This window comes from Rhinolophus hipposideros (genome assembly GCF_964194185.1).
Source record: "Rhinolophus hipposideros genome assembly, chromosome: 8".
Lineage (NCBI taxonomy): Eukaryota > Metazoa > Chordata > Mammalia > Chiroptera > Rhinolophidae > Rhinolophus > Rhinolophus hipposideros.
This window is the reverse complement of record NC_138054.1, coordinates 69,342,125-69,367,082: the sequence shown is the minus strand read 5'-3', so window position 1 is coordinate 69,367,082 and position 24,958 is coordinate 69,342,125. Positions and strand designations below refer to the sequence as shown.

Sequence of the window (24,958 nt, the reverse complement as noted above, 5' to 3'; positions counted from 1 at the left end):
TTCCTGAGGGTTCAGACCCCACCCTGTTCCTAAATCAGAGCTGAGCCAAGGGCAGGAGGTAGCTCTTAGACCCTGGTATTAAGGCTCTGCCTCCCACAGGACTGAGGGGTCAGACCTATAGAGGTCTGCTAAGCCCAGTTCAGGTTTTCCCATGTAAGGCAGAAAACTGCTGGAGATGAGAGGTGCATTATTCCCATCTTCCCACTCACCCCTGGGAGGCTGAGCACAACCCAGTCCCCAGCGTTCTCAGGGCTAACAGGGCATGTTCCCATCCTCATGGCTCTAGTCTTCCATCAGCACTTGGATCTGTCTCTCAGGTGACAGCTGGAGCTAAGACCCCCTCAGGACTGAGCCCCTTCTGGCAGTGGTCTTTAATGCACAAATTGGGCAATGCTCAGGATCCAGAGTGCTGAGGTGAAGCAGGATAGGACCCGTTGGCAATAGGGGCCACTTCTTTCTCTACCCTCACCCCTCCTTACCACCAGGAGCCTCAGCCCCTCCACTCTTCCCTCCAACACTACACTCAAGAAGCAGCTCTCATCCAGTCGGCACCTCTCCAAGGTGATTCCATCTCTAAAGATGAACAGGCTAAGAGAAGGCCCCAGAGGTTCTACCCAGGTCCCTGTGTCCTTGTGCAAGGGCCCAGGCTTCCCACACAAGCCCCTCTTCCTCCTCCCTGTTTTGGGTAGATGAGGCTGCAGGGACAGTTCAGGAGTGTGAAGGGGCCAGACACTCAACAAAATCAGAAAGCCAGGCAAAGCCTGGATGGTTACCTCCTAGTCTATATTAGTTCTGGCTACTTGCCCATCTCCTCGAGTGTGTGCCCCTCTCCATGGCTCTGTGCCCCACCGCCTCCCACCTGTAGACCTACCTGTACAGCTACCTGCAGGTACCGAGTGCAGCTAGCCTGTGTGCATGAGTCAGGGAGGCTGCAAGTGCAGCCCCCGGAAGCTGGTGGCTGCCCCTCCTCCCCTCCAATCATTTGTCAGCTCTGGGAATTCCCTCTGATGTTCCTGTCACTGGAGATACACAGGGCCACAGGCAAAAAAAAAAGAAAGCACAGCCAATGTCCAGACTGCAGCTGGGAGAAAATAAAGCCAGCTCAGGCAGATCAAAGGACCCCATCCCAACATCCCCCTGGGACTTGCCTTATTTGTGTAGATCAGAAATCTGGAAGGTAGAGAGGGCTCTCAGAAGAGATCAGAAGGAGGGGAGGGCAGTGTCCTCCCAGAATCCACCTGGAAGGGGAGAACTGTATGGCTGATGGTGGAAAGGGTCATGTGTGGAGAGAGGTGACAGGCCCATTCCCACAAGAACTTTGAGTGGAGGATGCTGGCAGGACTCGAGGACGAGGGGAAAGGTAGTTATCATCCCAAGGATAAAATAATAATAATAATGCAGAGGGAGGAGAAAAACCTCAGAATTTTGTGTGTCCCTCACTTCCCCAACACATTGGTTACCTTTAGGGTGCTTTCTTTGTAGAGCATTCTAGCACAAGCTGACCCCAGGCAGAGGAACAGAAGGAAAGTGGAAGAAGGGATGACTGATTCAGGCTGGACACAGATTTATTCGCTTTCCTCGCAGAGGTGGGGAGCAAGGGGACTCCTGCTCTTGGAAGGTTCGTCCCAGGATCAGCCTCTGGGTTCGGCAGCACCCATCTGGGGGTTAGTCCCAGGAACAACTCCCCAGATGCTTCCTTCCTGGGCAGGAGCAGCAGAGTCCTGCAGTTTCTCTGATAGGGCAGCTTTCCTCCATGAAGAGTGAGCTCAATCACCTGTTCTCCGCAGGAAGTGCCCTGGCAGAGGTCAGACTCCATGTCTCCTACAAGTCTCAGGAAGCAAGGATGGACTCCTGGCGATCCATGAACCCCTAAAATTGTATGCAGAAATGTCTATGCATGTATGTTTTCCTAGGTAAAAAAATCCAGTTGTCTTTGTATTTCCAAAGGAATCTATGATCCTAAAAAGATAAAGAACTACTGATCTGAACCAAGAAAAAGCAACCCTCCACTCCTTCTCCAGCCTGGTCAGGGGGCTCAGGTGGAATCCCGTTCTACGCATAGCAGACCCCCTGAATCCAGACTTTGAGGAGTCACCTCTGTGGAGAACCACTTCTGATGCCGGGTTTGCCTGAACCTAATTAGCTCTGTGCCCCTTGGGGCCCAGCCCATGTTGGCCCATGGCTGTTCGTGCCTGCCCAGGAGGTTGTTACTGAGCCTCCTTACCTCTGGTTCTGCTCCCACCATCTCACCTCCACCTGATTCCCAAGGTTTGCCAACCTAGTAGCTGTGCCTGGCATATGGGAAACACTAAAAAGATATTTGGATGAAGGTAATGAATGAAGAAACCTTTGTTGTGACAGGGAAGCCCCAGGTTTCCTCCAAGGCTGCTCTGGTGCATAGTTCACAGGATGACTGCAGTCATCTGGGCAAGAGTGATGGAACCTGGTCCCATCTCCCCTCCACACTGTGAATAAAAACAGGTTCTTGGGATACTACCTTCACCCTGGAGTCCCGGATACCCACTCCTAAAGAGGGGGCGCTGAGGAATGTGACAGCTGCTTTCCTTGGGGCCCCTGATGCTGCTATTGCTCCAACAGGAAGGCTGGAGGGACGTCTCCTTCCCATATTTCCCATTTCCAACGCTTTCTCTTCCCAAATGGCAATGTCTCTTTCCACTTCGGGCCAGTTTTTGGTAATCAGTGTTTCTTGGCTCAATTAAGTTTAATTATCCACTCACTCTGCTTCAGAAGCTCAGGCCCTGGAGAGTTTGTACAACTGAGATTTTAAGCAACTGGAGGAGCCAAAGCACAAATGAGCACGTGAGGAGTTGCCCAAGGGATGGCTCGAACGAAAGAGGAAAATACCAACCAAACATGATGTGACTGGGCCGGGCTGGTGAAACCCTCCTGCCATGCACATGACTGAGGAAATAGGAAAGCGTGAGGCAGAGGGCCAGTCTGAGACAGGGTTTTTACAGTAGATGTATCACAAACCAACAAAGTCTGAGTGCTGCGGGGCAGGCGGGCTCTGGAAACCCTGTTCTGGAGCAGGCCCTGGCCTTCAGACGCTGTGCCTGTGGGCACAGCAGTGTCTCCTCGGCTCCCCTAGTTCTTTCCATTTGGGAAACCAGACACTCCTGGGGCAGCTGCTCAACTCCACCCAAATCCTGGCTACCTGGGCTTGGAGGACACAAGAATATTAGCCACTTCTCAGTCAAGAAGGATCCTGTAGAAGAGACAGACAGACAGGATGGATCCTAAAGACTCGCTTGGTAAAGTCAATGCTGGTCCTAGTTCTACGGTGGGCCAGGCTGCTGGGGCTGGGAGAGAGGCGGGGCTGCGGGCCCCTTCCTAATCGGCCCAACTCCTGTCTTTATGCAAATAAAAAGGCAAACCTTAGTGCCAACAATTTTGTTGTTAGCAGAGACCCTGGCTCACCCTTCCCATCTTTCCCTAGTATGTGCATGAATGGCTGACTCAACCAAGGAAGGGGAGGGCTTCTCCTGGGGTAAGGCTCCTTTGGGGAAGTAGGGAAAGAGGTTAGGTCCGATTTACCTAACATATGTAACCTAACAGGAGCTCATTAAACCTTAGTTGCTACTGAAGTTGATGAGAAAGTAGAGATGTGTTAAGAACTAAAGGACTGAGTTAGTCCACAGCCCAGGGCTTCAGAACAAGACACATTCAGAACAAGGGCTGGTTTTATTTTCTGACAGAATTGTTTTTAATATAAAACAAAGATAAAACACACCTCAACCCTGCAATCTGCCAGCATACCTTGTCTCTACAAGATGCATGCTAGACCATAAGACTAAGTAGCAAAGAGTCTTTAGGAGCATTTGGTTGGGAGAAATAGAAAAAGCCGATCTTAGGGAAGCCTGGGCAAGCCCAAAGCTGAAATACACTCCTGCACACTACAGCAGGCCTTGTCTTTTCAGATCCTCGTATGTCTTCTTATTCACAACATTCCCACTGGAGTCTTCATACTCTTCCTAAAAGAGAAGGGGTACACTGTTAGCTATGGCTCCTGGGAGAAATGTTTGGAATTAGTGTCTGGGTCCCTGAGCCCACTCTGGCCTGACTCCATGGCATTCGTCTAAGACAGCCCTTCTTAACTGGGATTCTGGAAGAGAATTAAATTAGGCCCCACTGCCCTAAGGCATCCATTATGTGGAATAAACTAACTTCTCTCTTAGGGATCTAGAATGGTACACTTATGACTCATCCTTGGGATATATGAGAAAATAGTTCATTCAAATCACTTTTTTTTTTGCGTTTAAGATGAGGAACCCTGGTTGAGAAAGGCTAACCTAAGAACAGTTTTCCAACAGTTCCCAAGAACTGTAGGTGTCTTCCCAAGAGGCCACTGCAGAAAGGAAGGTTGAAAGGGAGGCCGAGTAGGCTAAACTTCCCCTCTTCCAGAACAGTTTGCTTTATTCTATTTTATATATCAGAATTCTACATTACAGTGTGGAAAGAGCATTGCTGCTAAAAAAAAGGTTACTGGAAACCACTCACTAAAAGAAAAAGAGTTATTACCACACTTCATATGCACATCCTCATCTCTGAAATCTGCTATTTGGGATGACTATCTCAAGACCAACAAGGATGCTTTCCTACCCCAGGAGAGGACCGTCTCTCATTAGACGCTACTGTGTTTCCCCGATAAGAAGACCGAGCCGGACAATCAGCTCTAGTGTGTCTTTTGGAGCAAAAAGTAATACGAGATGGTTGATTGTTGTTATATGTTATGTTATGTTATACCGGGTCTTATATTATAGCAAAATAAGACCGGGACTTATATTAATTTTTGCTCCAAAAGACGCATTAGAGCTGATTGTCTGCCAAGGTCTTATTTTCCGGGAAACACGGTATACTCAAAGAAGATCTAATCTATGATACGGTTTCTCAACTTCTTAGCTTTTGAATCCCCGGAGCAGGAGAAGACATTGGGTATTCCTGCTTGCCACTTTAAAATTTCAGTGGGAGAATAGAATCTGTCTTAAGACACAGATTTAAGTCTGACATATTTAATATCACAAATAAATTAAGCTTACATGTCAAGAGCCAATTTATAGATATTGTCACATTATACTCGCTACTGCAGTGAACCAGGGGCCATTTTTCACCCCGCTTTTATGTGGTGAGGGAGCTCTGTCACTTGTTGCTATCCCCGACGTTCCAGTAACACCCACCTCAGTGTCCGGCTGCCATCGTTCTGATGCCTTCTGCAGTTTCAGCTTGGCCCACACTGCAGGAGGAGAAAGGAGCAGACTGAGGACTCACTGGGTACAGTGTTACACACATCCGCCTTAGGGTTCCCCTGGATGAGCCCGCCTTTGAATCTTTTGCTCCCCCCAAACTGGAATTTGGGTTCTGGACCACCTGCCTACACTTCCATCGCAAAATATACTGTAATTATTGCTTTGCTGTAAAAGAAAAGTTGTATCAAATATAACCAAAGACCTTTTAGAACAGAGAACTGATACTCTCGAAGGGAGAAGTAAATGTGGTACAACCTATGGGAATTACTGGAGAAAGTGACCTTACTGTCTTAAAGTTCATTATAGAAGAGAAAGGGAATACCAGGCATTATCAAATATGTTTATTTAAAGTCTGTTGGGCATATTTCAAAGACTTCAGAGTGAGGGGAAAAAGGTGAAAGATCGTGGCCAAAGAGTCTGAAAAATAAGATGGCTCAACAAACAGTGGAGACATTTAAAACAAGAATTACGACAGTTCAATGACATCTATAGACACCACCACAGCTTCAGAGGGAGGAATCAGACATGTACACAAGACAGGACAGACACAAAACCAGAGAAAGTACGACATAAATCTCTCAGAATAGTATCAGGAAGGTGCACTCTCAGAACAAAGGACAGGGGTACCGCGAAAGAGGAAAGATGATAAAATATGAATAGATAAAGGTGGGAAGACACAACTACTTGCTTCTTATATGCTTCTACATTTCCCATCGAGCAGAGCAATTTCTAAACTTGACAAGATTAGAAGAAATACCTCAGAGAGAAAGGTGAAGCCTAAGATGGGTAAAGAACAGTAAATGAGAATACATACACGGAAGTACTTAGCTCTGTGCCTGCCGTATAGGTGCTCAAGTAATCAATCATCTTTTCCTGCCTTGCTAATTGCTTTAAATTAGCCTCATGCCCAGTTAATATGCACATCACCAAGGAACGGAGAATTTATCACGTGCTACCATGTGCCAGGGCAGAGCCCTGTCAGTCCTTGTCCAGACTGTTTAAGAATCCAACCCAGAGTGGTACTAAAATACAGGAGATTGTCATAAATTTCCTAAGACAAAAATGGATGGAGGAAACTGTGGACTAGTTAAGAGAAATGTTATTCTTCAGAGGGACCTGAAACCATTAGATAAGAACAGGATCACCTCTGGGAAACAGCGTGGATTCACTAAGACTAAGTACAGCAAACTAATTGAATTCCCCTTTTTTTGAGTTAGCTGACCCAATAAAAAGCCACAGACACATGATATCATGATTTTAGCAAAGCAATTGCTCTCATAAACAATGTCCCCAGAGTTAATTAAAATGTTTACATCTCTTATGCGCTTATTATAAACAAGATGGTGCTGTCTGAACTTGATGCTTTTAGTTTATTAATTACGTGGATTTATATCCAGTAAATAACAGTCAGTCATGACCAATCACTCAAATGGGAATTTCTGGTGGCAAGTCCACAGAGCTCCTTTTTAGCTGTCATTTGTTCAATTAAAAAAAAAAAATTGTAAGTCTGGAACACTAGAATAACATAAATTTCTAAGTGAAATCCTTCATTTAAGTAACAAACAAACAAAAAAGACTATAATTTAAATGAAAGTACTGAGCCCTCCCATCTGGCTAAAACCTCCACAAGAAAAACTTCAACAGAATGATCTAAAACAAAGACAAACAAGTAAACCCAGCAAACAAGTAAATCCAGCTGTGCTAACGTTTTCGTCCCTGCATATTCTATTCTAAGAAAACATGTCTTCCCAACATGTTCTGGAAGGACAGTCCTATCTAACCAGAAACTACTTTTGTCCCCAGCTCCTGGAGACACAGCTGAGTGACTACAGATAGTACCTGACCCAGCTGTGCCTACCCCATCTATCCCAGGTACATATTAGAAATTGAGAGAATGAACGGGCTAGGTGGCGGCAGGCTCTGAACACTGAAAAAGGTCATACAGAGCAAGGACTAGAGCCACCTTCATTGTCAATTGAGGTTAAAAGAGAAGACAGAAAATAATGGAGAAGGTATATGCACAGAGAGAAGCAGCTGAATAAGCATATTCTTGCAAATAGGATGGAGGGCATGGAGTTAGTTTTAATAGGCTCACTTCCTTACCAACAAAAATCCCTAAGGTATCTAGTGAGATGCTTTAAAAAAAAAAAAAAAAGCACAATCCATGTTTAATAAGAAGAAATTATTCCACTGATAGTAAATGAAGAAAAATGGAAGAAACTCCACAGAATAATACAACTCACTTAAACTCAGTAATTAATCAATGCTTACTATTAGTGAGACGCCTGAGATAGAGTCTGTGATCATCTCGTGGGAATCAATATGTATACAACCATCTATCTGTTACTGAAAGTTTGAAAGGAAGCCAGAGAGTTAATCTAAGATACTTACAAGGAGGAATAATGCCTGGGGGGAACAGAGAAAGCTGGAAGTGATAATAAATTTGTAGTAAATCTGTGAATAATCTATTGAGAGTGGGGGAGAAAAAAACAAAAAGAGAAAGTGATATTGAGATAGAAGCAAAACTCTAAACGCTATGCAGAGAACTAAAAATATGAAAGGAATTGTGATGGGTGGAAATGATACAAAAAAAATCAAAGAAGTGGCAATAATAAAAACATGCATATGAGAGAAACTGATTAATCTACACATCTGAATAAGGAGATAAATTCTGCAAATAATATGGACAATAGAATTATGAATCTGCCAATATTCTGGAAAAATATAAAATTTTTCCAAAAATCTCTGTATAGCTAATGAGAAAATGCATGAAGTTTCTTTCTGGAATAACCCTTCATGATCAACTCTTTTACAGGCTACATGACCTTAAAAACATTACCTAACTTTTCTTTTCTGAAATTGTGGCTGAACATCTTACCTCACTGGTTGTTTTAAAGATTTAATGAGTGTAAAACATCTCCCATTTACCTGGACCAGAGCAGGTACTCGATAAATGGTAGCCAGTAATATTAATATTGAACACTGAATGAAGAGATATATGGACTTTGGATCTCACTTCTCCGACTGCAGAGAAGGCCCCAAGTGAAGATGGTGATGATAGCAGCTTATGCTTACTCACTGAGTACATTCTACATTGTGTCAGGCATGGTTGTACCACTTTACCTGTATTATCTCATTGAAACTCCAAGACAACTCTAGGAAGTAGGTATATTATTACCACCCACATCTGATGGATAAGGAAACCAAGGCAATAGGAGAAGGACTTTGCTCAGCTAGTAAGTGGTGCAGCCATGACTTGAAACCAAAAAGTTGTCCTTCAGAGTCTGCTCTCTTAACCACCACATGAAACTCTATTAGGAATGTGGTACTGACCCAACTTTACTCATTTACTTCATTTACTTTGATATGAAGCAGAACATATCAAAACATAAAGACTTTGACAGAATTCATCAACTAGTCCTAGGGTAAAGATCATGACAAGAGATGAGGGGAATCTGAAAGGAGAAAAAAACCACTTTTTATAAACAAAGTGATAGAAATATTAAGCATAGTAAGATTAAAGACACAGAATCTACTGAATTATTATGAGAGTCAGAAATAAGTATCAAATTTACAGTGCTTGACCATCAAGATATAATCACCTCCTGTAAATAACTCAACCAAACAATATCTATTAATAATGGATAATAGAAATTGGTAGCAGAAATAAACTCTTAGTTGAAACATTAAAGTTAGAAATATTAGAAAAATACCTGTCTAAAAGGAATAGATTCAAGTTTACTATATAATCCATGTAAATGAGAAATCTAACAAAAAACAAAATAACTTCCAGCAAAGGAGTTAAATACAAAGAGATCAAGTGTAAAAGGCTTAGTACCCCATAGAATGATAAATATTGATGACTAAAGTGAAAAATAGCCCACATTTACTGCCAAAATTTTTGATAATCGGAGCAACGGTCTATGTTTATCACAATAGAACAAAAACGCTCTCAAAGAAATTTCAGGAAGAAAATGGGAGTGTTCAATATGGGTACAGTACAACATTGAGTTTATGAGGCTCAAATACTGCTAAACAAAATACATACAAAACTGGCAGAAATGCAAGGGACAAAATTTAATTATAATTGAAAATGTCAACATGTCCTTATCAAAATTAAAAATGAATAGACATAACTATGAAATTAAGGACCTGAACACTGTAAAGATTAATCAGCTTACATGTTGAGAAAAGCACTTTCTTCCAGTTGTACACAAATCTTTAACAAGTCACTGATTACATACTTAGACACAAAGATATAATATCTTCTAAATGCACAGAGTATCTCACTACATGGGCCAAGAAAAATAGAAATAAATAAAACAGTTAAAAGGTGCTTAATCAACCAGAATTATAACTACTTTTAAATAATTTCTGAATTATTTTTTAAAAATCAGAGACAGCATCTTGCAAAAAGTTCTAAATATAACATGAGCAATGGATACTCCCAATGGATTCCTAACAGGACATCTAGTTCTAAAGGCCTGTAGAGAAAGAATCAACAAAAAGGAGAAGAAAGTTTTCGACTAAAGAAATAAAGAAACAAAATCACATTAAATATTAAGAGGAAAAAGGAAATAAAACTCAGAGTGGAAATAAAACACTTGGTTTCCTACTTTGTCATAATAAATCATGCAATGTGGGTTATTAACTAAAGAATCTTCTCAGAGTGATCCCTTTGTATGAAGATGTAATGTCTATGAAAAGATAAATTGTTTCAAATGACAGAAGAGAATGTAGCATGTAATCCCATCCATTTTTATGTCATAAAGAGGTTTTGATCCCGAACCTGACAAGTGTCTCAAAGGAAAACATGAAGCTCATCTTTTATTTATGAACAGAACTACAAAACTTGTAAACAGAATCCTAACAGGATAAACAACTGCATTAAAAGAATATTACAGGGGCGGCTGGATGGCTCAGTTGGTTAGAGCGCAAACTGTGAACAACAGGGTTACAGGTTCGATTCCCCCATGGGCCAGTGAGCTGCACCCTCCACAACTAGACTGAAGACAATGAGCTGCTGCTGAGCTTCCGGAGGGGCGGCCGATGGCTTAGCTGGTTAGAGCGCGAGCTCTTAACAAACAAGGTTGCCTGTTCAATTCCCCCATGGGATGGTGGGCTGTGCCCCCTGCAACTGAAGATTGAAAACAGCAGCTGGACTTGGAGCTGAGCTGCGCCCTCCACAACTAAAGGACAATGACTTGACTTGGAGCTGATACGCCCTGGAAAAACACACTGTACCCCCAAAATTCCCCAATAAATTTTTTCAAAAACCAAAAGAATATTACAGAATATTAGCCAGTATGAGGTAATACAGGAATACTGTTTTTACCCACTGCCTGAAAAAAGTAGTAAAAACGTAATCTTTCTTTTTTAGAATATAGTAAAATCACAATCCAATCTTAAAACTACTGTAGGTTCACAAGCATCGTTCCTTTTAAAAACAGCATCCAAGCAAGGATGACCTATCCATCACCTGCTTCTATTAAACATAAAACTTCGAGTAATGCTTGGGATAACTATACATGAACAAAAATAAATACATGAAATAAAATAAATAAAAACATCCCTTTGTTTTTGCAGTTGGCATGACTATAAGTCTAAAATGATAATAAAATCAATAGATCAATCTTGAGGTATCAGAATTAACTCAGGCAAACTGTAGGACATGAGAAAACACACAAAAAATGAACTGTGACCTACTTACTAGTGGTAGGTATATAGCTAGAAAATATATCTAAAAATGAGATTGCACTCAAAATACAGCATTATGGTTCTAAGAAATTTCATTACTATTTTAATTTCTTCCCAGAAAGGGCAAAAAAATGAAAAGTAAAGAGGCCAAGTGGTACCCTGGCAATAAAGGCAGATTATAATTCTGACTGGAAGAACTGTATGATCATGACTCCTAAATTAATAAGGGAAGACAAGAAAGCAAGCAGTACTCAAAGGTGACTGCACACAAAAAACTTAGGGCTAATCAGGGATCAGGGAGCTCTTTAGAAGGTCATTTTTATTTGATTCTGCCACAGAGGATTTGAACAGCCGCAGAGATAGGAGCTACGGGAGTTAGCTGACCAAGTAGCTGAGGAGCGTGGTATGTACACTGGAGAGTGAGGGCGTGAAATTTACCAAAGTGGACTGATAAAATTCTTTCTTCTCAGTCTAACCAGTTGCAAGTGAAAACAAGGCAGAAGAGATAAACTAGAAAGAAAACAGAAGGCCTACAAGGAAGATGCTAATGGCAGAAAAAGCTACCACAATCAGAAGGCTGACTGAGGTCTCTGGGCGCTTTAACAACACATTCCCTGACATGCACTCATGTCGTTCTTTCTCCAAGTTATTTCCTGCTGAGTTTCTGTGTATCTGCCCTGTCACCTCAGAAACAAGCTTACTGAGACCTGTTATATTATTTCCTTGGTATCAGTGGTGCTTAATATATTAAAATCAATTCAGAAAAATATACAATGATGTCCATTCACTCAAAATCTTGCACACATGGGAGTTCACAGACACTGGTTAAAAGGCCTATTTTATACTCAGCCTAGGGCTCTTCTCAAGGGGGAAACAATCAGTACAGCTAGCTCATGCTCCTCAGGAATCCAGTAACTGTATGACTGTGTAGCGTTTACATATCCGCAACCCGCTGCCCTTAGGCCTGAATACACCAGGGTATTGGGACAGTGACTTGTAGGAGTGGCCACCTGATCTGGCCTCGGGAACAACAAACAGCTTACTTACAGGAGACAGCATCTTCAATCTGAGTCACATTAGCAAAGTGGGCAGTGTTTGGGATGCCCAAACACCTCATGCCATGAGCATGACGCCATTCCTAAAAGAAAGCAGCAAAGGGACAATGTCAAATGGCAACAGCTGAACACAGAGCGCTAACTCCATTCTCCTCATAAACCTAACCTGACCCTCTGCAAAAGACTCCACCTAAAAGCAACATTTCTTTTGTGGCTGTGACTGACAAGGCAGATATTTCGAGGCAGCATTGCACTGTTTGCCTCACTGGGCTGGTTTATAAAACCTGGATCCTAGATCTAGTACTCTTTCAGACAAAACCTGTGTCAAGACCACAGAAAAACACCACAACTCAAACTAACCAGTTCTCACCCACGCAACTCCCACCATCAGCAGGAGAAAGGGTTACTGGTGGCAGGTCAGTGCCCTCTCTGTAAATAAAGGAGACTGTTTATCAGGTATAAGCAAGGATGTGAAAGAGAGCAGGGAGAGGCTGATGTAATGACAGTTTGGGCTCAGGGATGGCCCATGGCGTGGGCTTTATCTTGGATGCCAGTTCTAATTCATTCTAAGTGATGTTGAGATACATTCAGAGACTACTTAGGAGCTTAGCAGAAAAGACCCAGGATCAATTAGTAATAACTATATCTGAGGGAAGGAGGAAGTTCATACAAATTCGCCATCCTTGGTCTAGCAAGTCTTTCCTATTGTGTAAAATTTCCCTCCAAGTACTAAGAACTGAAGGGTGAATCCACTTACTGGAGTACCACCTACATAATTTCTTGTCTCAAGAATAACTTGATAAATGCCATCCCTTTAGTTTCTTTTTTCAAAGAGGCAAAGACCAATTTAAAACCCAAAGAGGCAGTCAGCCCCTTCCTTGGCCCTGAGTACTGGTAATGGGACAAATGACCAAGGAGTCAAAGACTGGTCTAACATGCTGGCAGAAAGACAAAAATAGAAAAGAATGACAACAAGCAAGGTAAGACCAAAATGAGGTTCAAACAGAGTGGAAGAATGCCTTCAGAAAGTGTCTCGGGTGTTAACCCAGGCTTGCCCCGGTACGAGAGGCCAAATGCTGTGTGCTTGTGTGCTTTAGACTCACTCCTTCTCTGATTCTCTTAAGCTCTGGACACTAGCAATCTTCTCAGGCTGCTCCTAGCCTCTTCCCTCAAAGACTCATGTTTTATACTTCAATTTTCAGGAGAAATGGCTCTGAATTCCTTACAGCAAAGTGCCGCTGGAAGGCCTTGGGACCTCGGTAGGTGTAGTTTCCACAAATCTCACAGTTGTAGTTGATATTTAGGCCATGAAGCTTATACAACCAGTATGGAATGGGCTAAAAGAAACCAGAAAAGAAATAGCATTAGGAGTGTCGGCGTCTGCTTCCAAAATGGGAAATGGGGAGAAAGATGGTAGTGCTGGCACTTACTTTGCCATCCCAGCCAAGTGGCAGGTTTTTGGGGTTGTAAATGATCTCGTTCTCTTCATCTTCACTTTCACTCTCACTGATCTGCTCTTCCTCCTCCTCCTCTCGCTCTTCTCCTGTCCTTGCCTGTTTGCGTTGTACATTTTCATGGGTGAGATGTCGCTGTTCCTAAGTCAAGTCCATAAATGCAAAGTCAGAGAAAAGTAGTGCAAAACATGAAGGGACAATTCCTGTTTTCCTACAACCCTGGCTGACCTCTCACTTCTAAGGATAAGGTTTTCTTTCTTGTAGAATAAAGGGAAAGTCTGACTTTATGTCAGAACTATCAGCAGGCCTTCCCTGATCCCAAAGGATCAAAGGTTTTATGTCACTTGTCTAAATTACTCATCTGAGGCCAGACTATCACAGAACACCAGAGAACAAAGTCTCTAAAATATTTCCTGAATGTCCTTTCTTCTCCTTCCCACTGTTACTGCCGTCATCAAGATGAGAACCTTCTAGCTTTCCCTGAGTCTTTTCTCACTCCACTCCAGCTGCCACTTTGTTCCGAGATTCACCTGCTTTAGAAAACCAATCTAAATGGTATACTCTGCATAAAGAACTTCTATTGGATTTCTGCTGTTCAAAGGATGAAGTCCAAATTTCCAACATAACTCACCAAAACTTTCTCTGACCACTCCCTTACAAGGCACACTCCATACACACTGAGCTTCTCATTATTTCTGGAATATCTAATTTCCTCTCATATTTTACCTTCATGCTTGCCATTTTCTCTACCTGAAACATTTTTCTCCCTCTTTCTACTTAGAAACTCAATCTCAGTGTCTTACAGCATGTATCACATTTCACACATTTGTCTCTCCCAACCACAAAGTGGGTTTGCAAGGGCAGAAGACTATGTCACATTCATTACTGTATCCAAAGATTCAGCACGATGTCTGGAAACCAAAAATATCAGTAAAGGGTGAAATGATAAAAACCGTATCAGTACATAATGAGAACAACTTCTGGAAACCATTTTGGCTGGAATGCCAAAGAGAATGGTGCCACCTTCTGGCAGGGAAAGCAAAATGCTCTCAAAGGAGGGAGAAAGTGGAAAGTGTGTCCTTGACACCTTATTGTCAAGGACACAAATTAGCTTCCCAGTCATCTTTAGAGGACTGGCGACTCAGACTGTTGCCCACATTAGCAAAGCCCAAGTTCACTGTGGAGAACTACAAGTGTCTCCAATGTCCAATGTCTGGCTAGTCTCCTTTTATTGAAAGCAGCTGTAGAGGAAACCAACAGGCAACCAGATTTATATGTGTGGTCCTCAAACCAGGGCAGAATAAAAACATCCATACCAATTCACGAAGACACATAAATAAGCTATCTGAGCCGGAACCACCCACTCAGAACACTGTCTGAGAACATGTAAAGGGAATGGCTCGGAGAGCAGCTGACAATTGCATAAAGAAGACACTATCAGAAAGGCTGGTCTACTGCAAAACGCCCAGAGGCACTGGCCATCTTCTCTGGATGAGTGCTGCCCTTTCCTCTACCTTCTCTTCCCTGAAAGAGAGCTATTTTCCTCCTATTCCTCTCCCTACTTTCTCTCTGAGATTAGCATCCTGGTCAGGCTAGGCCTTTTTCAACCCCCAACCAACTTTCCAGCTCCTTCTTGAAAGACTATTGAAGGTGCAGCTCACAGCCAGCTTTGATCCACTAACACTTTAGCCCTAAAATGTTAGGGCTAAGATAGTTTCTCACAATCCTGTGACTACGTAAGTAATGTCTTTTCACAGTAAGTCACACCCGAAAAGCTGCTGTGCATAGCCTCTCTCTTGTCTTTTGAGTGTCTGCTTCTTGGGTTACCCCTTGAGCTCAAAGAACCTGTACCATTCTGGCTACTATATCGAGGAGAGTATTCTTTCCGCTAGCCTCATGGGACCTGGGCGAACTTGGGAATATAACCTAAGAACAGATACCAAACAACAGAACAGGACCTCACTGAAGGGCCAAGGACCCTGAGAGAACTCTATTTTCTGCTGAACTAGTTTAATACCTACCCTTCCTCTTTCAATCTGAAAAAAATATTTCATGAGTTCGTATTTCTCTTACTCCCATACTCTGTAGCATTTGTAGCCCTCGGCAGTCAGTTACTCACCCCAAGAATCTCTACATATTCGTAGATCTGGGCTTCCAGGAAAGCAATGTCTTTGTTCCTCTCAGTGTCTCTGAGAACAAGAAACAAACGTATCACTCAAGGGTTCTTTTACCCAGTGCCTTGCTCCCTGTGTCTGAGAACATTGATTCCATGAGTGTGTTAAAAATTACAAGCACACGAGAAACATCATGCTGTGAAAGCAACTGCCCTGCTCAGCTCGACTCGCTCATACAAATACCGAGGTTATTTCCTGGAATACATGGAAGCTTCCTCTTAGACCTCATTCTAGAAGGTAAAAGACATATTCAGATAATCAAATGTCCATCATTATATCTACAAAGGCAACGTGGTACAGAAGAGCGAGCTCTGGAACAGGCAGACTTGGGCCCGAATCCTGACCCTGCTACTTCGTAACTGGGAAAAGTAGACACATTCCGTAACTTTTCTGAGTCCTTATCTGTTAAAAATTAGGGTAACAACTACTTTTCAGGGTTGTTGAGAAAATTAGAAAAAATACCCGGTACAAGCACGTGGCTGAAGAATAGATCCAACTGTCATTAGGAAAAATAAACTTCGGAAAATATTTTTTGAACCTATTCAGCCTCCATAAGCTATTAAGGTAACAAAGGGTACCTAGGGCAGTTTTAATATTACAAACTTCACCCATTCTCAGTCACCTGCGTATACAGTGTCCTTGGTTTCTAATAACAATGACAGCACTCTCTGCCATGAGCAGAGAAAAAGAGCAGGCTGGATCTCTATGGATCAATCATGGTGATAAAACAGGCTTTAAAATCTGTTGTGATAAAAAGTCTCCATGGGAATAACATTTAAACGCTGTTAAGAGGTGGCGCAACCTCAGCCACTCACCGTTTGGTGCCCTTTGACTTGGGATTTTTGGCAAATAAGGAGGTGTCAAGTGATTCCAAGGACTTTCCTTTAGTGCTGAAGAGCCTCTGGGCTCGCTCTTCCAGGGTCCTAAGGAGACAGGAGGGGCAAAAGATTTCAGGATCGCTGTACCCTACAGACGTGCTTATTTTTGCAGTCGGGGATGACAGAAAGAGTGGTATCAGAGCCATGGAGAAGATTGTGCCAACACACAGTAAACGAGACAGTTATGATAGAAAAATCAGTCTCTTACCCACCACACTTCAGGCCTAAAGCTAAGAGTGCAGATTTTAATCTGTCCAGACCCAGGGATGCCAACTCCTGTATAAAAAAGAGAAGTTATAATTTCATGTACAAAGATTTTGAGAAACAAATGCTCAAACTTAGGTCTTTGCAGGCTGGTGTGTGGGTATTCCTGAAGTTGTGGCAACACCACACACATTCCATATTCAGTGTCCTAGCAGTAAGCTCAAACTCTCCAACGGCCTGACTCTGTGGTCAAGTTTATTTATAACCCTACCAGTCGTGTTCCACAACTCCACCACAGCTTGATATAGTTAGAATCATTATTTTACAATTTTTAAAGTGAGTGGATAAGTTTTTTTATTTTCCTTTTTATCTTTTCACATTCTCTGTAGATGCCTGGTCCCGGGAACTGGTGCTATATAATAAGTCCAAGGCAATGAAAACAGGAAATTGAGTGGTCCCTGAGGAGTGAACAGGCAAGACCAGTAGAGTGGCTAAATAAAACATACCTCCCACGAGGAGAAAGCAGAGAGGTCAAGGTGGGCTCCAGCATGGGTGAGGGCACTGCTTGTCTCTTTCTGGCAAGAAGAACAATACGTATTTATTAAGATCCAGGTTTAGAATGAAGACAAGAGAGCCATCCAAATTACCAGGTGCTAGTTGGCCCTGTTCTTATATACACGTATGAATAAGAATCAAATTCCTATAAGAGCAGAGCTAAAAAAAAAAACAAAACCAAAAAACAAAACCAAAAAACAACAGATGGTCCATTCTCTCCCTGGGAGTTCAGGAAAACTCAAGTTCATCCTCAGGATTTGTAGCACATAATTTCATCAGTTTTTGCTCAGTAGGAACTACATAGCAGTAAAGACATGGTTGGTGAAAATCCTGGGCGCAGCCAATGGCAAGTAGGCCCTGACAAATCTTGTTCCAAAGAGAAAACCTAGTATACTGTGCAGGGAACTCCTAACTCCTCACGGCGACAACTGATCCCGGGGGATCATCATCTAATGCCCTAAAGCAGAGGCTCAAGATACAAGTAAAACCGTTACTTCAGTTCCCTGGCTTGTCCTCCACCCACACCCCCACTGAATCTCACCGGCCATCCCGGAAAGGTACCATTCTCCCATTTCTTCTCAAATTCATTTTGAATCTTCCCAAAAAGTTCATTCTGATCTTGGAGGGGTTTCACTCTATCTGTGTAATCCTGAAGGTACTCAAGCAGCATCTCCAGGTATCTACAGAGGAATAAGCAATATAGAGAAAGCAAAAGCGGTTTCTATTCTTGATATATTGCTATGTGCTATAAACAATACTTACAATTCTAGTGATATTAGTTTTTAAAAGTAACACAACTACTTTTTAAAATGAGCTTACAATTGATTTTTTCCCTAACATGCCATCTTGATTTCGACCTTTCCCATCTTCTTTCATCCTTATAACATTACAAATACTAAAGTCCTAACTCATACATAGAAAGAGTTCAGGTAAAAAGAAAATGTAATTATTTATTTCAGATAAAAACAAAATTTTATTTTATCACTAACCAGGGGTGTAGTAACACACACAAAACTTAACATCTATACATCGGACCCAGGCACCTCACTTCAGTCATAATCTGAAAAAGTTTAATTTTTTCCTGTTAAACTCCAAAGACACAGAGGTCCCTGGATAGGAGACTTCCTTCTACAACGAGACAAAATTGAGAACAGTATGGCTATAAGATCGCAGATGCGCTTATAGACACACATTCTTCCAGAGTTAGAGTATTATAAATGTTTTCAAACCATGTCATTCAAAATTCCTAACTTCCAATAAAGCCGGCAGTCATTCATGAATGCTTCTTGGGCGAGAAAATTCAGAACTCTGCCCTCAAACCTTCACATGAAATAATCTTCTAATCAAATCCAGTAGAGGCTTAGAAGTAATGCTCACCTCTTGTACTCTGCATTTTTCCTTTCTTTTGGAATGTCAAATAACTGGTCAAAGATGGACAGGTATGTGATATAATCCAGCTTCTAGAAAGAGAAAAGACATGACAAGAGCTTCAGTTAGGTGTTCCCACCAAGTTATAACACAATCTCCCGTACATGAGACCAAAATTGAGAATTGCCTAACAAAATAACAAGGCCCAGCTCATTTCAGTCTTTCTTTTCCATCACGTAATTCCTACGCTAACTGGGTGGGGGGATATGGGGCAGGAGATATCAGACCCACAATTAGCTCTGTAAAACAAAGATCAAGTTAATAAACAGTAAACTAAAAGAAATGTTTGTCAAACATTTACATGCCAGGCACTTGGTTAAAGACTTGGACACCCACTATATCCTAAAATAAGGTCCTGGAAGGTGCCATTTGTTCACTCATTCAATTACTTACTGAGCATCTCTGGACCAGGTATGTAGATACAGACGAGAACAAGACAGACATGGGACCTGCCCTCATGAAGCTTAAAGTTTAGTCGCTGAATTATTGGGACATTTCCTCACAACCCCAAGAGGAACTTAATCATGGACTTCTTGCGACCTTTCTGAGATTGTCACATTAAATCTCATCTCTTGTGGGAATTTATTTTTTAATTTATTTTAAGAAAGACTTTAGCCCTTTGCTGGTGAGATTGTTTGTGTCCATGTACCTAGTACTACGTGTGCCTAACTCAGAAGCTTGATATGTATTTGTTTTTAAATTTTATTTTTACGAAAGCAAAATATGCTTAATAAAATGTATTACTAAAATGTTTACAGTATACACTGTAGAAACCAGACTTTCACTTTGAATACTGTTTCCTTCTAAGTAAGAAGAGCACATCACCTCTTTAATACTTACACAAGTTACAAGACACAAGGAAGACACTCTAATACCTTTATGTCTAGTAACCTCGGCCCAGTGTCCTGACTCACCCCGAGAATCAGAACCACTCTAACCTCTTCTGGGTCTTACCTCAGAGGCCTTCAGGTTAATGTATTTGAGGTAACAGTCATGGAGATCGAGGTAACGACCATATCCCTCTTCATCTGTGAACTCCACCAAATCTGCAGGAATCCAAGATACCATTGATTCAGATATTAAAGACCACTATCTTGGACTTGGCTTTTCGAATGGACTGCTAGTTCTTTGTCTCGTGAAGCATCCCTTCACCCACGTGTCCTCCCTCTGCTCCCAGAGGGAATAGATCTCAGCATTCCAGGCTAGTGAATTTGAGCTAGGCTAGCACAAAAATCGAAAATTTTGTCCAAGGCCATTTTAGCAGGTCAGTCTAGCCCAGAAACCAGCAAAAAGAAAATCAGTAAGAGATCCTGGCTAGAAATTTCTCTGGAGCCATTTTCTAGGACTCTGAGGGCAAATTGAGCTCTGTCATTAACTTCCACTCCTGCTAGTGCTGGATTGAAATGTTAAACTCCGCTTACTTTGTGCCTCTTCACTTGGATTCTCTCGAGCCTTCAGAAGTTCCTCAAATTCCACCGACATTGGCACACAGATCTGATGGGAAAAAAGCTCAGGTGGATTTTTTCAACATAAAAGTTGCAATATCACAGAAATGAGCTGTACATCAAGTTAGACTTCTGATGCTTTATTTAGCCTAGATTTTTCTTTAGGAGCCTCCTCCTGTTCTCCAATTACCTTGCTTTTTTTTCTTTTCCTTTTTTTGTATTGCTTGACTGAAAACTGCTAAACTAAAACATGCTTACAAAAACTCAACACAAAAAGACAAAATGAAAAATGAAAGTCCCTTTATTAATTCTCCTGCAAATAGGTAACCACTGTTAACAGACCTTTTTTTTTTTATGTCAGCCATTCTTACACTTTTGCTGTACATTTGAATCACGTAAAAGAGTGTTAAAAAAATCCTGATACTAATTAAATCGGAAGGGGTGCAGGTATCAGTACTTTTTAAAGATCCCCAGGTGATTCAAACATGCAGCAATACCTGGAAGCCACTGCTCTATGTATTTAAATATATGTCTTTTATACAAGCACACACTAGCGGAAACAAAGTTATTTTGTTTTTCACATAACCAAACATGTTTTTCCACTTAGTGTATCTTTCCAATTACTTATATAACCATTTACTCATCACCTTTCTACGAGGGCTGGAATGTAGTTAAGACACTGGAATGGTACTCATGGCTTCTCCCTTGGTTAGCAAAAGACTACACGTTACCATCCAAGGAGGTGGAGGTGGGAGACATATGTAGGTGTGTGAGAATACTTTCATCTACCTTCACTAACTTCAATAAATAGCCTCTCCTTTCGGGTATTTTAAGTCTCCTCCTTTTTCCATCTACTCCTTTAAATGTGTACATTTTCCCTACCTTCTCTGATCCTCCTGTTTCTCCTATTTTCTGCCAGTCTTTCAAATGCATGTTCCACACTCCATACTACTATTTCCCCATTACCCACTTTTACCCACGAGCAGATTTTCATTCCCAATACCTCAATGGAGCAACAATTCTGGCAGTTATCAGTCAACAACAGCTGATACCAGTGACTTCCTTTCTGAAACTCTTTTGCTTCGCATCAGTAAGATAACACTACCCGGAGCTGTCATTTGACCTCTGTGACGGAAGTCTTCCCAGGCTCCTTTTCAGTCAAGTACATTATTGTGCGTGTGCCCCAAGACACAAGAGAAGCTCTAACAATCTCCCTTCACACTGTATCTCTCCCGCAACTCTATGATTCATGGCTTCAACCATAGAATCCATGTTGGCTGGTGATAATTCTCAAATCTAAATCATGAGCCTTTACCTCTTGCCTGAGCCCTAGTCACCTAATTTCAACTGCTCAGGGGACACTCTACCTAGATACAACAGCACCTGAGAATCTACACATATGAAAATTCAACTTCCACTGCAGATGGATTATCTCTTTCTTCCTTATTTCTACCAAGGGAATAAACCATTTTCCAATTACACAGTCATGAAAACTCGGAGTAATTGTTGACCCATCCCTGTCCACTTCTCCTATAGCCGCGACTTGTACCCTCCCACCGCCTGGCTGCAAATTCCTTTGGTTAGCTGTGCAAGATGCTTAATGGATTCTAGATAATTGAGACACAATCCCTGCTCCTTATAATCTTTTAACATCGTGGGGCACTCATTGTCATAAGATATGATAGGATCATAAAGAAAGGAACGATTAATTGCGGGCAGTAAGACTAGGAAAGATATTTCATGAGAGTTGGCCTCTGGGCTGAATCTTGAAGATGTAATGATCACTGGGAGTGAGTAAAGCCTCTTTGTGTTAGTTGGATCCTCTAGGTATCAGATTTCAAGACAGTTAGGAGCACAAGCAGTTTATTGGGGGTGGGGGGCTGTGTGTGTGTGCATAACCCCCATGAAAGATAAAACAGAGAGGAGGATGAGGCAGGGAGAGCCTGGACCACAATACAGATAGGACAACACCTTGACCATCCCAATGGGGAGCTCTGGAGCAAAGATATTCATAAGAAGAGTCTCACACTGGGTAGAAATAGCCAGGCTATAGTGCCCTCATGGTGCTTGGTTACTGGTTTGGGGCTGCCCAGAAAGAGAATGGGCTTTGGCTTAAATCTGAGGGGGATCTTCAAAGAACTGGAGTTGTAAGATGGTGACTAACTACGCTCCTTGCAGCTAAATAGCAAGTTCTTTTTTGAAGGGACATGTGAGTGGCACATCTCCATTTTTTTCTTTTTTATAATTTTATTATTATTTTTTTAAATGAGTCTTTTGGGGTGAGCGGTTAGCTCAGTTGGTTAGAGCGTGGTGCTAATACCACCAAGGTTGCCGGTTCGATCCCCACATGGGCCACTGTGAGCTGTACCCTCCTTTAACAAAAACAAACGAGTCTCTTGATTTAGTTCCCTTTTCCTTAAGCCTTTCCTTTAGTAGGCTCTTAGGCAGGTTCGGAGAAAATGTTTTTTGAGGTCATACCTCATTTGGGTGCTTCCGGTGGAATTCCTTTATTTGCTTGAGTCTGTTATAGAATTCAGCAAACTCATTGGGTCCTGAAATGGCATTGAGCTCCTCTTTTCGTAACCTGCAATTTCAGGAAAAATCCAAAGAACATAAAGCATAAAATCAGTTCTTTCACCATGGCTCCTCAGAAGCATTAACTCCTGGTCTGGCCATGACTGTCACTTACCCATCCTTATCGTCATATAAATCCCTCAGGTTCCCACTGACTTCCATATACCTCTGAAAGGCAAACACAAACCCATGAGAATGAAACAGTCTGTACTACAGAGCTAAGCAACCAACAAGGGCCCTCTAATCAAAGTCCAGGAAAACCATGGGCAATGTGGTATTAAGTAATTTTAATAGATAGCACTGCTTCCTGGTGAGTTTTTAAAGATTTGAAGACTACCTAAGTGATGTAATTTGAGGGGTGGCAGAGTCCCTGTATTTCCATGCTGATATTTAACTGATACTTAATTTTCCCTAGAACAGTCATAAAAGAGAGCCATAGGTTAAGCAGCAGTTCCCGCCTAAGACCTTCAAAGATAAAAGGGTAGTCCAAGATGATTTTTCACTACTTCAAAAAGCTTGACTGAGGAGTGTACAGGCTAAATAAAACATCACACGGCCTCCTTTGCATTCTAATTCAGGATGGAACAGATAGATAGTGCCTTCTCCAAAACTTCTGGGACAGATTGGTTTCAGAATTTGGAATTTTCAGGTTCAGAAAGATACTATATATTATGCAAAATCCCTAGTGGAATCTGGAACAAATAGTAATAGTTCTGCAGTGAAACCCACGCATCATCTACCAAGTGGGATAAAGACCCTGAAAAGCCTCTGTCATCTCTTCAGGTCAGGTTTTGCTGCCAGATGAGATCAAGTCAGATATTGCCACGTAATACCAACACAAGCAAACGAACGAACAACGAACTGTTTTCCGAGTATTTTGAAATTTGGCTACGGAGCTAGAGGCTTGTAACACTAACTAGCTCCTACCAGTCAGGAACTCTGACGAGGGGTGTTCTACTCCTTTCTAAACAAATGTCAAACGTGTGCACGAGTAGAGAGCATGGTCTAATGAACCTCCACCTCCCGATCACGCAGCTGTCATGAACACCAGCACTTTGGTTTTGCTTAGTTTTCTGAAAGCAATCACACTATTCCTAAGCAAACCGCGCCACGTAGGCAAAGACCGTACCTTCTGTGCCAGTCACGGACTCCCTGTAACTAACCCTGCTTCGCACATTCATGGGACAGGATGCTGCAAGGGGCGCCTGTCGGAGTTATTCAGAACGAGAAGGATTCCCCCTTCAGGTGAGTGGGGAGGGCAGCTCAGCATCTTCAGGCGTGGCAGCCGCCTGGACACACGCCCCGGGGCTGCCCAATCTTGTTAGTTTTGACCAGGGCTCGGGAGCCCCCCCCCCCCCACCTCGCCTTCCTTCTCTTTCTCAGCTCATCCCGACCCGAAGAGGAGAGGACAGCGACGCACTCACATCTTGCATGGCCCGCGTGCGGTGGTCAGAATTGATCTGGTCCCGGAGCTGAAGGAAGGCAAACGGTGACACGGACGCCGTTAGTCGGAGCCTTGGAGTCGGCCGGGCCGCCCGAAGGCGCCGCTCACCCGCGCGGGTCTCAGCGGCTACAGCAGAGAGGCCTAGGGCCGCCGGCCATCGGAGGAGGTCGCCAAGACCGGACAGGGAGGCCCAGGAGGCGGCGGGGGGCGGGGGAGGGCGCGGGGCGGGTCTGAGGATCGAAGGCAGCTCCGAGAGCTTACACACGAGGACGGGGCCCAGCGCACATGGAGCCCCTGCCCGGCCCCACTCACCGTGGACTTCTTAGTGAGCATCTCTTTGGCCATGACGTCCATGAGCCGTTCCTTCTCCTCATGATAGCGCCGCTGCTGCTCCAGAATTGTCTCCATCTTCCCGACGCCGCCACAACTCAATTCAGACCACCGACAAGGCCGGAAGCGACTCCTGCCGCCGTGCGCGCCTGCGTCCCCGCGCAGCGCGTCCGCCGGCACCAAAGTTCCGCGGCGCCGGAAGTGCCTCCGTGAGTGGAGGGACAGTGAGCACCGCTAGGCGATGCAGTCTGTGCCACTCGAGATGGCCGCAGTGCCCCCTGCTGGCCCAGGGTGTGGGGCCGTGACGCCGCTGGGTTTGCAGGCACCGACCTCCAGGGAGCGGACAGAAATCCGGGAACCCGACTCGGCCGCTTCCTGGGGCTTCCCGGGGAGTAGCTGAGGAGCATGGATGGGGGTTAGCGGACCGGAACTTGAGTCCCTAGCTCTCACTGTGAC

The 24,958-nt window shown here is 43.1% G+C and overlaps 1 protein-coding gene across 2 annotated transcripts; it reads right to left on the bottom strand.

Annotated features, from left to right (window-relative positions):
• Positions 1 to 1,148: 1,148 nt before the first annotated feature.
• SF3A3 (splicing factor 3a subunit 3) lies at positions 1,149 to 24,832 on the bottom strand. Of its 2 annotated transcripts, XM_081057555.1 has the most exons (17): positions 24,485 to 24,832; positions 24,153 to 24,200; positions 22,844 to 22,896; positions 22,633 to 22,738; positions 20,131 to 20,203; positions 19,664 to 19,755; positions 18,659 to 18,741; positions 17,823 to 17,961; positions 17,233 to 17,301; positions 16,731 to 16,798; positions 16,460 to 16,567; positions 15,590 to 15,659; positions 13,447 to 13,611; positions 13,243 to 13,353; positions 12,009 to 12,099; positions 5,196 to 5,251; positions 1,149 to 3,992 (listed from the first exon to the last, which is right to left on the bottom strand). In XM_081057555.1, the coding sequence occupies exons 1-17, from the start codon at positions 24,578 to 24,580 to the stop codon at positions 3,915 to 3,917; spliced, it is 1,506 nt and encodes a 501-aa protein (XP_080913681.1). In that variant the 5' UTR covers positions 24,581 to 24,832; the 3' UTR covers positions 1,149 to 3,914. The 2 variants fall into 2 exon arrangements, with proteins under 2 accessions (XP_080913681.1, XP_080913682.1); XM_081057556.1 differs by lacking the exon at positions 12,009 to 12,099 and having other exon boundaries at positions 3,686 to 3,992; positions 24,485 to 24,655.
• Between the last annotated feature and the right edge of the window lie 126 nt (positions 24,833 to 24,958).

Bases quoted from the DNA above. Each gene is read 5' to 3' on its own strand.
- SF3A3 (XM_081057555.1), bottom strand. From the start codon at position 24,580: ATGGAGACAATTCTGGAGCAGCAGCGGCGCTATCATGAGGAGAAGGAA. The intron at 5,252-12,008 runs GTAAGTAAGCTG...CTCCTCCTGCAG, and splicing joins GATTGAAGATGCTGTCTCCT to TGTGGGCCAAGCTGAAACTG. The intron at 3,993-5,195 runs GTGGGTGTTACT...CTTCTCTTTTAG, and splicing joins GATGGCAGCCGGACACTGAG to GAAGAGTATGAAGACTCCAG.